General features: G+C 44.8%; 1 protein-coding gene across 1 annotated transcript in view; it reads left to right on the top strand.

Moving 5' to 3' along the window:
• The window catches only part of BTAF1 (B-TFIID TATA-box binding protein associated factor 1), a 3603226-nt gene that overhangs the window by 3081920 nt on the left and 506368 nt on the right, over positions 1 to 14938 (top strand). Inside the window, exon 35 of the mRNA XM_044055641.1 lies at positions 3512 to 3642. Coding sequence (XP_043911576.1) covers positions 3512 to 3642 — 131 coding nt within the window. The remainder of the gene's footprint in view (positions 1 to 3511; positions 3643 to 14938) is intronic.

Below are 14938 nucleotides of genomic sequence, written 5' to 3'. Positions count from 1 at the left end.
TATGATTTTAGTAGCCTTTTTGATGCATAACAAAGCAAGCTGTTTATATTCGATAGTTCTTTTCAGGACTGTCCCAAAACAGAATCATGTTGGCCAGAATGTCTATGAAAGCATTTTCCTACATGTTAGTCTTCATCTTGACTATGCCGCTGGCCAGGTTGCACATGTGGGAGAAACACAGTAACTTATTGCTTGAGATATTAGTCCAGTACCATCTGTCTGGTTGGATTTCATTTAGTGTTTCAGCAAGTATTGAGCAGCCATGGAATGCCCTTCAGACATAAACCCTTATCACAGATGCTTCACATCTATTGTGGGTCATCCATACTGCCCAAGTGAAGGGGCAGGGCACATGGAATATGTCCATGATAGATGCATCAAACTAAAGGAGATTATGGCTTTAATTTAGCCATAAGAGCTTTCAGAACAGCCTGGCAACTAGGGACTTTGAAACTGATTACAGTCAGTACCATGGTAATGCAATATGTAAGCAATTGTTTATGGGGGATAATGCTTCATGCCATCTCCGGATGTGAGGAGTAACAGCCTATGGATAGCTTCCCAGGTAGGCCTTCATGTTCAGATGACCTACATTCTCTGTCCTCAATGTGCTGTCAGGAAAGCAATCATGAAATGGATACTGGACCCAGAGTTTCCAAAGTCTGAGGAGGTGGGCATCTGTTGTGATAGACTTGTTCACTTCAGAAGAGACCTGATAGCTGAGGCAATTCTGCTCCAGAAGAGACAGAAAGATGGAGGGTAATGAAGGCAATTAATGCATTTTTTTTCCATCCTGTGGAGTGGATAAATCCTATACTTCATCCTTCCCATTTCATTTCCCTACTCCCTTAAGTGTTGCAAACAGGAAGAAACAAAACCAGACTTGTTTTACTGCCCCCCCCCCCCCAATGCCAAAAACTGCCATTGTTATACCCGCTGGTCTAGCTGAGCAAAGGACTACTGCATCTCCCGTAGATTTTCAGTCTCTTGATCCAGTGTGAAGGGTTATTGATACACCCAGACCTCTGAAGAGCTTTAGGCTAGCAGCATGGGGCTAATCCCAGCATACTTAATACACTTTAAAGACTGGCTGTTAGAAGGGAGCCATGTACGTTATGCAGCAGGAACAGGCCAGGAAACCTTGAACAAAAATCCTTTGTCCAGGTGGATGGAGATTCTCATAATGCAGATGTAGGGGCATGTTTCCCATAGACATCACATATCCAGGAATTTTACAGAACTCTTCTGACATGGCATATTAGTCTGCGCTTCTGTCAAGATGCACCCTAGGTGGTTTTGAAGGCTGTCCTGTTGAGAACCTTTAGCCTGTCAGAATAAATATTAGTCTTCATCAGTGTGGGATTTAATTTATGAATGGTAGGACAAAATGACTTAATACTGCGTTAACTTCCGCAGCAGAATCGCATAAAAGAGAAAGTGGTGGACTCACTACTTTACTGCATGTTTGTTTTTTGCACACATGCAAGCACTCATCTACATGTAGAGTTGCAGCAAGATGAGGACATTAATATATACTCCGTTTAATACCCACAGTTATTTGCCCTACTTTACTATACTTTTCATAACTGCATTCTTGTTTTTGTTTGATTTGATAAGCAATGACCATTATACAACTTGAAAACACTGCTAGCTGCTCTTTACCATATTTTTACGTTTCTTGCCTGGCTGACTTGCTACTAAATGCAGTGTTACTAAGCTAGTCTCTTCCAACTGTTTCTGGTAATTTCCTGCCTGCCCACACTGTTTCTAATTGCGGGTATCCCTATAGACAGTATTTCTTACCACCAGTATTTTGCTTGCTTTGCTCTTAAAATATTTTCTGCTGTTTATATATAATTAGCATGTTTTATCAGCTTTTTCCTCAAGTGCTTGTGTTGAAAAGGGTATTCTTTTTTCTCTCTTGAGCCCCCCCCCCCCCCACACACACACACCTCACTGTATTAACATCCTCTTTTTCCTTTTGAATCTATATTCATCATCATTTATGATGTGTAAAAGCCTGAATTGGAGGTTCTAAAAGTAACCCTTCAACTTTTGCATTCCCAGCCTCCCTTGTTTTTTGGGAAAGATTAACTTATCTCATTTAATACATGTAATTTTTTCCCCTTGTATGATCTTCAGTTCCTTATTAATTTGGGTGCATATTTTCTCTGGTTGATAAGAATATGCATGACTATATATATAACACTAAAAGGACTAGAAACATCTTTACATCTTATCATCCAAGTCCATAATTACACTTCTCCTGTGCCTTATTTTTAACTATTTTGTTTAGTTTACTTTGTAAACTTCGTATGTCTGTAACAGTCTTTTTTTCTGTAGTTAAAATCAGTCTTTCCACTCCCCCAGTACATCCATATTAGTACACAGTGTTCCTATCACCCCCGTAAGTAGAATGCCTGGTTGAAAGTTAACTATCTCACTTAAAATCATTCTGATCTTTACTGTATTTGTTTTACGCAGTGTATAAATAGCTTCTAGTGTGATCCTTCTTTCCATCCAGTATCCTGTTACCAGTATAAATATCGTCTGCTTATTTTGTTTCCCCTTCTCTTTTCTGGTAGTTATACCTTTCCCTATCAGAACTATTACCCTCCTTTTCCCATGGCTCTGTCACTCCTTAGAGTATCCTCTCTGAAGCCCTTTCTTTTTCAAATTGTAATATTCCAGTCTGTCTAAAAGTGTGTTATGTGACATTGTAGTTTGTACCCTGCATTTCCTTTTGTATGCAAGTATTTTTTATTTAAACTTGCAAATCCATTAACTTTCCATGTCAGCATTCTTAGTGTAGCCAAGTTATAACATGAAAAGAATGATCTTAACTTTGGCTTCTCCATCATGTATATGTCTCTACCTAAACATGTTTGTGGCTTGCAGGCAAGTTTTCTTCTAACATTTCAATTTAACAACTCATTTTACTTCACATCATACTGTTTTAGACATGTTATCCCACGGTAGTGGTGCTGCGGTAGCGTTGTCGCCTCACAGCAAGATGTTGTCCCATTCGATTCTCAGCTACAGCGTCTTCTGTGTGGAGGCATGCGTGAATGGGCATGCCTTCGTTGAAGGTTGTGCGTCAGGGCTGGTAACTCTGCACGTAAAATCCACTACTAAGTATTAGCGGACTGGAGTTCCGCTGTGGCCACCCCTAACCGAATAAGCCGAAAGACACACACACACACACACTTACTAAATCTTCTCCACGCACTCCAGAAACACACAATAGGCTATCAAATTTGTCATTTTTGAATGAAAAATACACTTCCCAAAACAGAGTAACTGCTACAAGCTCATGTCTACACCTACACAGGCAGTGTCAGTTGTAAAACCTAGGGTTACTATGCTAATGATGACATTGGTGCTTGTTTTTACAAACTAACTTAAACAACAAAGCCACTCATTTGATGATGAAAGGAGAGCTGTATTAATGGATGAAAAAGCAAATAAGGTCAGAGATGAAACTTAATGATTTCTTTATATGTAATAATAGGAGTTCTTGCAATGGAAGCACTTCATCGCCAAGTTTTACCTTTCCTGCTGCGAAGAATGAAAGAAGATGTACTACAGGATCTCCCACCCAAAATTATTCAAGATTATTATTGCAGTCTTAGTATACTACAGGTATGTTAGCATTATCATGTATGAAAATGCAAACTTGATGTAACTAATCCATTTCAACAGTAGCAATTTAAAAAATGTTTGGTTTCACATAGGTGGTGTTAAGCTGAATGTTTTGCATTATTCCATTCTTAATTCCAATGTTTTTCAGTACTATAGGGAAAAAAGTTTTGAAATTTAAGTACTGCATGTCAACAGTAACGCATTAGACGGCATTGTCCTCTGAAGAGCATACCAGTATTCATTCAAAGGCATGACATGCTTTTGATGTTAAGTTGTCAATCTCGCCTTCATTCTTGCTGGATGGGTTCGCAGCTGATCCTCGGCTCCGACTCGGCCACTTACTAAAGCTCGAGAGCTTATTTTACCGGCTCGAGGCAACCCTATATCCCATGATGCTAGGCGATAACTCCCCAGATCTCGTTTGCCGCTTTCGCTTGCGAGGTGCGTTTTTTTACCGGCTCCTGGTAAGTCTTGTATATATAGTGTTCAGTCACCCTTTTTGAGTTAATTTTTCACCTAGTTATTTCTTTTCAATAGTTAGTAACTACCTTTAACTCTATTACTTTTTTATATACCTTCCCTTTTTATCCCTTATATCCCTCCCCCTCCCCCTCCACTCTTAGGTTATGCCTGAAGCCTGCCCCTTTCCTAATTTTTCTTAGGGATCCAGTGGAGTGTTTGGGTGTGTCAGTGTCCCTATTAACATTTTATTGTTAATTTATAATTTTTGAGAGTGTGTGTGTGTGTGTGTGTGTGTGTTTCTGTTACCTTTGTGAACCCTCGACACTGTTATGTCGAAGGAACCTAAGGAAACTAAGGTCTCAGGCTTTAAGAAGTGTGACTTGTGCTGTCAGAAAATGTCTCTGACAGATGCTCACACTTCTTGTGTTTACTGCCTGGGACCCCTGCACCTGCAGGACTCTTGTTCAGTATGTCATGCATTCAGTCCAAGAGTCCTGCAGGAACAAACTTATACTGAGGGGCTTGTTAAAGCCCGAGGGCTCCCCGACTAAGTCTGCATCGGGGAGGCCCTCGAAACCTGCAAAACCGTCGGCTCCAAGTACTAAGCCTTCGGCTGCTGGCTCCTTGTCTGTGCCCAGATCGGCTCTGGCTGGAGCCGATCCCTTTGAGTCACAAGTTTCGGTCTCGGCACCACTCGGTGCCGATACCTCTAAGCCCATGCTTTCGCTGTCGGCTCCGGCTGGAGCCGACGTGTCTTCAGCTCCGTTGGCTCCATCTAAGAAGAGGTCAAGAATCCCCTTCATTGGAGTCCATCCATTCGGCTCCGAGGTCTCCCCTGCTCTCGGAGCGGAGCCATTGGAGCCGATCTTCTCGGTCGTCCAGACTTTCAGATCACGACCTTGAGAGAGTGGTAAGTAGGCTGTTAAAGTCTCGGGCATTGGCCCAGATGATCTCTAGCCCGTCTCATCAGACGGTAGCTATTATGACTCCACCTATTTTTCCTCCTTCGACTCTCCCTCAGAGTTCGGAGCCGGAGCTCCTCGGAGCCGTGACCATTGTGGCTTCGGAGCCAATACCTCCCCCTTCGGCTCCTTCATCTTCCGCTCCGATCTCCTCTTTGATACCTTCATTGGAGGGATCCGGGTGCCTGATCTCTCTCTCTCGTCGGCTCTGAGGGGGCGAGTGGCATCGGACCATTGTCCGACCCCGTTCTCCCTCTCGGAGCGTCGGCGCTGGTGAGCTCGGCCCCGACATCGGCCTTGGAGCCTTCCCTGTCGGTGCGGCCTGGGGTTCCTACCTCTTCGGAGCGGGGGCCCTCTTGCCTTTCTGATAGGGGAGCCTTCGAGGTGATGAGGAGCGTACTAGCCCCAGGGCTTAGTCAACGGTCAGCTCCATCAGCTCCTCCCACTACAGTGCCTGCTGATGTCTCTTCCCACTCTCTTGCTCCCGGACCCAGAGATCCAACGCCTCAGGTTTCCCCACTGGGAATTTCTTCCTCTTCCGAGGCTTCTCCTGACCTGTCAGTGGAGCCTCCGCGTAAGAGGACGTGTAAGAGGAAGCATGTGGACTCTCCTGAGTCTATTACATCTGACACCGACTTGGATGAGTCGGAGGGATCCCCAAAGTCCCCCTCTGAGGATCTCTCTTTCTCAGACATCCTAGAAATCCTGAAGCAGAGGGGGAACTGGTTTTCCCTTAATCCTTCCGAGGACGAGTCGGTGTACCTGGAGGCATTTGGTTCTCGACCCTCCACCTGCTGGGTGTCTCCGCCTTTCGAGCCCCTTATGGAAGTAGTGGCTCGGAAGACGTGGTCGGCCCCGGATTCAGTGGAACCCACCCCTCGGAGGGCATCTAAATTCATCACAGCACCAGTTGACAGGCAATTCCTAACAAAAGGTGTACCAGCGGATGCCATGGTGGGGGTTGCAGCCACCAAGAAGGAACTAGCTGATCCTTCAGTACCTATCCATCCTCCTAATAAGCATTCTAGGACCATGGATAGGTACGGTAAGCGGATGTTTTCTTCAGCGACCTTTGCCATACGGTCGCTGAATTACTTGCGTCACTTCACCCGCCTTCAGAGAGATATTCTCAAAGAGTTGGGAGAAGTCTTACAGGATCCATCAGCTGCTGGGTCCCAGGATAAAATAAACTCACAGCTTGGAACCCTGAACTCGATTCTTAACTCCTCCATGCGTCTAATTTCATATGCAGCCGATGGAGCGAGTAGGGCTGCAGGCACAGGAGTGGCCTTAAGGCGTCACGCCTGGATGCGGCTGTGTAATTTCGCGGACCCTTTCAAGGCGTCCTTCACAAATTCCACTTTTGATGGTTCGGCTTTGTTTGGACCTCAAGTGAAAGACACCTTGACCAGATGCGAGCAAGATGGCAAGACTTTCTGCCGTAGGAGTCCATTTCTCCACCCCTTCAAGACCATACCCTAAGGGTCAGAAGGGTGGGAAAATGTGGTTCCGCAAATCTCAAGGAGTCACATCTGACGCAAGAGGTTAGTTTACCCCCAGAGGCAGAGAGGGTAACAACAACAGATGCCGCCCTAGGGGCAGAGGGGGGTCTGCAGAACCAGGGTAGCAGGGAGCCCCTCTCTGACAAACCCTTCCAGCATCCCTGAGATGTTGCCCGATAGGCCACCTTCGGAGGCAGTCGGGGGAAGATTGTCGCTGTACCCAATAGCCTGGCTTTCCCTTACTCAAGACAAATGGGTACAGTCGATCATATCCGAGGGTTACAAAATTCCCTTTAACCAAACCCCAATTCAACAAAAGGGAACCCTTCCAGACGTTCCACCCGGTCTAAGGGAACTAGCAGTATCAGAAATATCAAAACTACTAGCAAAAAGAGCCATCCAGCCAATCCCAGCAGACCAACTAGGATCCGGAATCTACTCAAGGTTCTTTTTGGTACCGAAAAAGACAGGGGACTGGAGACCAATATTAGATCTCAGCAAACTGAACAAGTTTGTAAAGAGAACAAGATTCTGGATGGTCACGCTACAGTCCATTCTGCCCTTTCTGGGCAAGGACAATTGGATGTGCTCCGTGGACCTTCAGGATGCGTACTATCACATCAAAATTCACAGGCGCTTCAGAAGGTTTTTCCGCTTTCGGCTGGGGGCCAGTCACTACCAATTCAGAGCCCTGCCCTTTGGTCTCACTACAGCCCCCAGAGTGTTCAACAAATGTATGGCAGTGGTTACGGCTCACCTGAGACGGCAATGATTCCAGGTGTTTCCAAATCTAGACGACTGTCTCCTCACTGCCACCACCAGGCATCAACTTCTCCAAGCCAGAGCTTACACCATTCACATTTGCAGAGGGCTAGGAATCTCTCTAAATTTTGAAAAGTCTGCCTTGTCGCCTTGTCAGTCTATTACCTTTTTAGGCGCCAACTTGAACACCGTACAACATTCAGCAAAGTTAACAGATCAAAGAGTCTTAGATATTCAAAACCATGTCCATGTTCTTCTTCAGAGCGACAAAATTCAGGCCAGGTATGCCCTGAAAGTATTGGGTCTTATGGCGACCGCCATGACACTTCTTCCCCTGGCACGTTTTCACATGCGTCTTCTACAGTGGATGCTATTTGCCCAATGGTCTTTTCAGCAACTCCCCATGCACCACAAGATCATAATAACTCAAACTTGCAAAAGTCATCTGTCCTGGTGGATATTGTCCCCTCAAGTCCATCAGGGCAGACCCTTTGTTCCTCCTCCCCCGGTCACCACGGTGACATTGGACGCCTCCCTGATCGGGTGTGGGGGGGGGCATTTTCAGGGCAGGATGGTCCATGGCACTTGGCAACCTTTCGAGCGCCACCTGCACATAAATGTCCTAGAGATGAGAGCAGTGCTTTTAACGTTGCAAGCCCTCCACGACCCTCTTCCCCTAGGAACTATTGCAATCCAAACGGACCATATGTCCGTAGTGTGGTATATCAACAGGCAAGGCGGAACCAAGTTCTATCCCCTGTGTCGAGAGGCACTCAGACTTTGGCAATGGGCGATCTCCTCTCAGCGGTTTCTGATAGCAACGCATATCCCCGGGAAGTCCAACTTCATAGCGGACAGGTTGAGCAGAGCTATACTCATGCCACACGAGTGGTCTCTCAAACAATCGGAAGCGGAAGAGATTTTTCAGAAGTGGGGCCTTCCTTGCTGCGATCTTTTTGCTACATCCCAAAACAGCAAATGCCCCGACTTCTTCACCCTCTTCCCCCTTCCAGGCCATCCCCTCAGAGACACTCTAGTCCAAGATTGGCCTCGGGGACTTCTCTATGCCTTTCCACCCTTTCCTCTAATTCTACAAGTAATTCAGAAAGCATCCGCCTTGAGAGCCAAGTTGATTCTCATTGCCCCTTATTGGCCTCGACAGATATGGTTTCCGTTCCTACATCATTATCTGTTGGTACAGCCTTGGCATCTGGACCCAGCTCCAGATCTGTTGACCCATCAGTCGGGGCAGCTGCACCAATCCCTACATTCTCTCAACCTCACTGCTTGGTTGCTCCACTTCCGTCCTTAGCCAGGCTTCCTATGACTTCTAATCCCATCCGGGATATCATAGTAGCTTCCCTTAAATCTTCCACCAGAAGGATTTACACTGGTAAATGGAAATATTTCTCCTTCTGGGCAAAGGCAAGGAATATAGATCCCTTTACTGCCCCAATTCATTCGGTCTTAGACTTCCTAGCCGAAATTTTTCATTCAGGGTCTTCTGCCTCTACAGTAAAGGTTCAGTTGGCAGCCATATCCAATTTTCATACAGGCTTATCGGACCACAACATCATGTCCAATAAGCTTTGCAAAGCCTTCCTTAAAGGTGTATATTTACTTAAGCCTCCGATCAAAGACCCTCCACCTCAGTGGGATCTTAATTTAGTCTTAACATCCTTAATCCCCCCCCCCCCTTTGAACCTGCGGTCTCCTGTTCATTGAAATTTCTTTCCTGGAAGACACTCTTCCTAGTCGCCATTACTTCTGCTAGGAGAGTATCAGAGCTTCACGCCCTCTGCATTCGTCCTCCCTACTTAATCTTCCATAAAGACAGAGTTTCTCTAAGGACTAAATCCATCCTTCTTACCCAAGGTGGCTTCGCAGACTAATTTAAATCAATCAATTGATCTCCCATTTTTTTTCCCAAACTATACTAATAGAGCAGAGCAAAAGCTACATTATCTAGATGTTCACCGCCAGCTCCGATACTATTTGGATAGAACCAAACAAATAAGAAAGTGTGATCAGCCCTTTTTATCGTACGCAGAAAATAAGAAAGGCCTTCCTGTTTCCAAGGTAACCCTATCTAGGTGATTACATCTATTTATCAACTCAGGCAGAGAATTAACTTCTAAGCCAAAAGCCCATTCAACTAGAGCACTAGCTACATCTACAGCTTTTCAAGCTAGACTACCAATAGACACTATCTGTGCGGCAGCCACATGGGCCTCTCCTCATACCTTTGTTTCGCATTATAAATTGGACATGGCCTCCAGGGACAGAGCAACATTTGGTTCCACCATTCTTAAGAGTCTGTTCCAATGAGCCACCCAGGATGAAGGTGCTAGGGACGCAGTCCCATCCAGCAAGAATGAAGGTGAGATTGACAACTTAACATTGAGAAGTTATGTACCTACCATAACGTTCCATGTTAGTTGTCTTCTCTCGCCTTCTTTCTTGCATCCCACCCACCATCCCCCTAGCCTGGACAGACTGAGAAGATCTTCCCTTCCTTGAGGGGTCCTTTTATTCCTTTGTTCACTATCTAGGTGTCCTAGGATATATATAGTGTACATAATTATCTTTGGGGGGTTTTATCCCTCTTCCTCCTCCTTCCAGTTGGAGGATTTTGTTTTATTGGCCTATGCTAGGTTTTTCAGCTTCCAAACGAGATCTGGGGAGTTATCGCCTAGCATCATGGGATATAGGGTTGTCTCGAGCCGGTAAAATAAGCTCTCGAGCTTTAGTAAGTGGCCGAGTCGGAGCCGAGGATCGGCTCCAAACCCATCCAGCAAGAAAGAAGGCGAGAGAAGACAACTAACATGGAACGTTATGGTAGGTACATAACTTCTCATTTTGCACTACACCTGACCTCTCTGAAGCTGTTTTAGGTGCATTCTGAGACAAGAGATACCTGTGTTTTGCATTGAAAGCATTTACTAGTGTTAGTAGTTGGGCATTACTATATTGTATATATAATATGTATATATTATTATAATATATTGTCACTATGTCCTACAGACTAAGAGGTAACCCTTTTTCTGGCATACAGGGCATCATCCAACCCATTACTGATGTATTTTCCTTGGGAGCACTACAGAATCCTGAAAGACCAAAATCCTGAAAGTTCAAAATACTGAAAACTCAAAATCCTGAAAACACACAGGATAGGAACACTTAATATATTCCAGCACAAGTACATACAGAAACAAATAAAACACAAACTATATTACTGTTCTCCAAGTATAAGCAGGGGGGCAAGCCTCCCTGCACTCCCCATGTGGTGGCTGTGCCCCCCACACCCCCTGATACTTAAATATATCAACTCCAAGATGGCACTTAGTGTTGTGAAGTGCAATCTCGGAGTTGATATAGTTAAGTAGCAGGGAGTGTGGGGGGGCAGGGGGGCTTGCCCCCCCCCTGCATATAGTTGAAGGGTAATATGTTTCTGTATGTACTTGTGCTGGAATATAATAAGTGTTGGTATCCTGTTTGTTTTCAGTATTTTGAACTTTCAGGATTTTGGGCTTTCAGGGTTCTGTAGTGCTCCCATTTTCCTTACATCAGCAAGTCAAATGGCATCAGAAACATACTGTCTAGGGATCTAAACCTCTTTTTCAACATCAATAGAATGGTTTGGAGGGACAGGCATATCTTGCAGAAGATATAGTTTCTGTGGAACAGACTCCCCATCCGCATAAAACAAAGTTCATCCCTGTCCATATTCAAGCACAACTGTGATCGGCAATAGGTTATTCTGATTACAAAAAGGGAAATCAGGCTAAGCTAAAAATGGCCTGCAAGGGCAGCTAGCATAGTATTTAACTATGAGCCTATTACTTTCTTATTGAATCCATCCAGTGCTATTAAATTGCATCCCATTCCTACGGTTGACACTCCATGAGCAGCTGCTTGCATCCTCAGAGTTATTGATGCAAATAGGGAGCAGAAGTAGAATACCAGGTCTTTCTTTTGTAACCTGCACACATCTAAAGTCAATTTGAGATATCAGACTGCCTACAAAATATCTTTGATGTGGGAAGAAACCAAAGGACCTGCATAAAACTGTACATGAGCATGTGTAGATCTCACATAGAAGGTACACCAACCAAGAACTGAACCAGAGAATCTTTTGTTGAGTGAGCAAAAATGCTACCCACGCTGCTATTCTCTATTGTATGCTGTTCTTGTAGTTGTACAGCAGCATCAGTGTCTAAAAATAGTGACATTTAATGTCTGAAAAACATAAAGGTGTTGTAATGCACACATCCTCTAAACTGATGGTGCCTTGGATCAAAGCTTCCAAGATAGCCACTCCTGTTTCATAGAATCATAGGAAGTTACTAGGCTAATGGCCCAAGGGTCCTTACAAGCCTAGCCAGATTTTACCCTTGTTACCATGATCAGCACCTGTTGCCCCTGTCCAAGAGGGACACAGGTAAAACCACCAGGGTGAATTTACAGATGTTCTTCATGTTTCACTGTTGCAATCATTACATTTGGGTTATCCTGCTGGCAGGTTGCCCTCAGTCGGCCTGGATTCCAAAGTCTTGGGTCCTGCATTGGTTGCTGTCGCCTCTTCCCTGAAGTCAGATCGTCAGGGGTATAAACGATGCAGCCGACACCATTTTATTTAGTCTTTCTTGCCATGTGGTGCCCGAAGCAGAAGCAATTCGCAAGTGCCAGTCGGCTGACTCCTGAGATTTTCGTGTTCGAGTTTCAGATCCAAAGTCTTCATGAAAAGCTAATTACCTCATTGGGGAAACTTTTTTCTTGCTCCAGACCGATGTCAGAAAAAGTTAATAATTGTATTTCTTGTGGGAAGCAAATACCTCATAAGGACTTTCATTCTTACTGTATTCCTTGCCTAGGCCCTGACCACGATGTTGCTAGTTGTCGGTTTTGTGCTAGATTTAACTAACGCACTATTAAGCGTTGGTATGATTTTGCATTAAGCTATTTTGGGTGAAGGTTTAATTGTACAATGTTGTCAGATAGCCATCCGACTACCGGAGTTCACAAAATATGCAAAGAAAAAGAAAAGGACAGGCAACCGAGGTCCAAAACCGACGACAAAGCTTCTCCTAAGCAAGACCCAGTTCGCTGGTTCTCAGTGAGGCACTTTCGCAGCCCCTCACGCCCGCTACTTTAGAGTTGCAGGCCGCTTACAACTCCCACGTGGAGTCGGGCAGGCCTCAGGAAACTCAAGGTATTGGAGCCTCGGAGACTATTCCCTCAGATGGGTCCAGAGCCGCTGAGCAGGCATCGGCTTCTGAGGGTGTATTCAGACCTAAACAATTATATATTAAACCAACTTCAAAGACTGCGACACCTTTAAAGGCAAAGAAACAAGTTCACCAGTCACAAGGACAGGCCTCCATGCCCAAAAAACAGATGCTCAAAATGGCTGAAGACTTAATTACCTTGATCAGGGGTTCCCATCCCCCTCCTGATAAGAGGCCTAGGCAAGAGACATACTATGAATTTTCAGATCAGGTTTCCATTTCTTCTGATTCCTCTTCTGATCAGGAATGCTCTCTTGCCCCCTTATGAGGATTCTGATGCTGAAGAATCAATTCCTTCAGCTTCTCCTCCTGAGGACTACTCTTTTGGGGAAACTTTGCATACCATGAGGGAACACTGGGAGAGCCAAGATTTTTCATAATCTAAGGAAAAGGCTCAGAGACTTCCTTTTATTACCTCAACACAGACCTCCAGCTATTCCACCTGTGTTGGACATTGTAGATGATGTGTTCTCTGAGTCTAGTCTGACCCCTGACTCTCTACCTCCAGCTCCTGTTAAGCCGGACAGATACTACAAGGTCGCTGACTCTCATAAATTCCTTTTCAAAAACCCTTCTGCAGACCCAGAAACTATTTCTCAGGGTCCAAAAGGGGTCAAGGCTTCTGCAAAAAATCCTACCCCCTCTGACAGGGATTCCAGGGCTCTGGATAGATGGGGAAAAAAGATTTACACATCTACTACTTAGGCTACAAGGGCCTTAAATTGCCAGTTTCATATGCTCAAATATCAGCAATATATCATGACACTGCTTAAACAGAAAATGATGGCAAATTCTGAATGTGCAGAAAACAAAGAAATGCAGGATTTATTGTATGCAGCTGAACAAGTTGGAAAGCATACTTTGCAATGTGGGTTTGATTCTCTGGAGGCCTCCTGCAGGGCCGCTTTTATGGGTTCTGTCATTAGGAGGCATACATGGTTAAAGGAACAATATCTGCCTGACCATGTTAAAGCAAAATTATTAGATGCTCCTTTACAACATGATACCTTGTTTGGTGTTAAGGCAGAAGAGGTGTTAAAGAAAATGGAGGACAAAGCTAAATCTATGCAAATGGTCAAGGATTTCTTACAGGTACAGCCACCTAGATTTAGCAGACACTGGCCTACAAAAAATTGGTCCTTTCCGGTCTCAGACAGACCTCAAAGGGGCAGATCCAGACGCCCTATAGGCAGATCACAGCCGCAAGGATCCTACAGGTCTAAGCAGTGGAGTGCTTCTACCTCCAAAGGTGGAGAGAACAAATCACAATCATGCAGGAAACAGTCCCAATGACTTCCCCCTGCCTGCACCAAGCACTTATCTTTTGGCAGCACCCTTAGGGGGAAAGCTAGCACTATTTTCTCAAAATTGGCACATTATAACCCAGGACAAATGGGTTCTAGACATAGTGTCACAAGGCTACAAGTTTGAATTCCATACCCTGCCAAGGGCAAACGGTTGGCCAGACCTGCCAAAAAATCAATGGGCAGAGGCTCAAAAACAAGTCGCAGCTCTCATGGACATGAGGGCTATTCAACAAATACCACAGCAAGAGCAGGGACAAGGATTTTACTCAAGACTGTTCTTGGTAGCCAGAAAGGACAAAGCATGGAGACCAATACTGGACCTATCTATTCTAAATACTTTCCTGAATTTACCAAAATTCAAGATGTTGACCTTACAGTACCTTCTACCCATGCTGGGCAGCAAGGCTTGGCTCGTGACTTTAGACCTAAAAGAGGCATACCTGCATGCCCCAATCAGACAGTCATGCAGAAGATACCTCAGATTCAAGGCTGGCTCAAAGCGTTACCAATTCTCTGCACTGCCCTTTGGCTTATCTACTGTGCCCAGGGTCTTCACAAAGTGCCTGACACCAGTAATTGCTTACTGCAGACAAAGAGGAATACAAATATATCCTTACTTTGACGACTGTCTCATACAAGCAGAGAACAAGGACATTCTACTACAGCATCTGACTTTTGTGATAAGACTCTTAACAGGCCTAGGGTACACAGTCAACAAAAAGAAATCAAAACTAGTACCCTCTCAAGAGATAATATTCCTGGGTGCAAGCTTAAATACAACTGCCCGGCTGGCTTATCTCACTCCAGGCAAACAAAGGCAACTGACTACCTATTTCAAGGAAATGGCAACAAAGGCCCAGTTATCTGCAAGAAAATTTCTGCAGGCTTTGGGCTTCATGGCATCTTGCATCTTACTAATTCCATATGCAAGACTGCATATGAGGAAAATTCAGTGGTACCTAAAAAGTGTCTGGACACAACATTGCCACAGCCTGGAAACAATGATTACTCTT

This window comes from Protopterus annectens, chromosome 14.part0 (genome assembly GCF_019279795.1).
Source record: "Protopterus annectens isolate FY-2018-M chromosome 14.part0, PAN1.0, whole genome shotgun sequence".
NCBI classification, from domain to species: Eukaryota; Metazoa; Chordata; order Ceratodontiformes; family Protopteridae; genus Protopterus; species Protopterus annectens.
The sequence above is the reverse complement of the archived record's forward strand: the minus strand, read 5'-3'. Positions and strand labels throughout refer to the sequence as shown.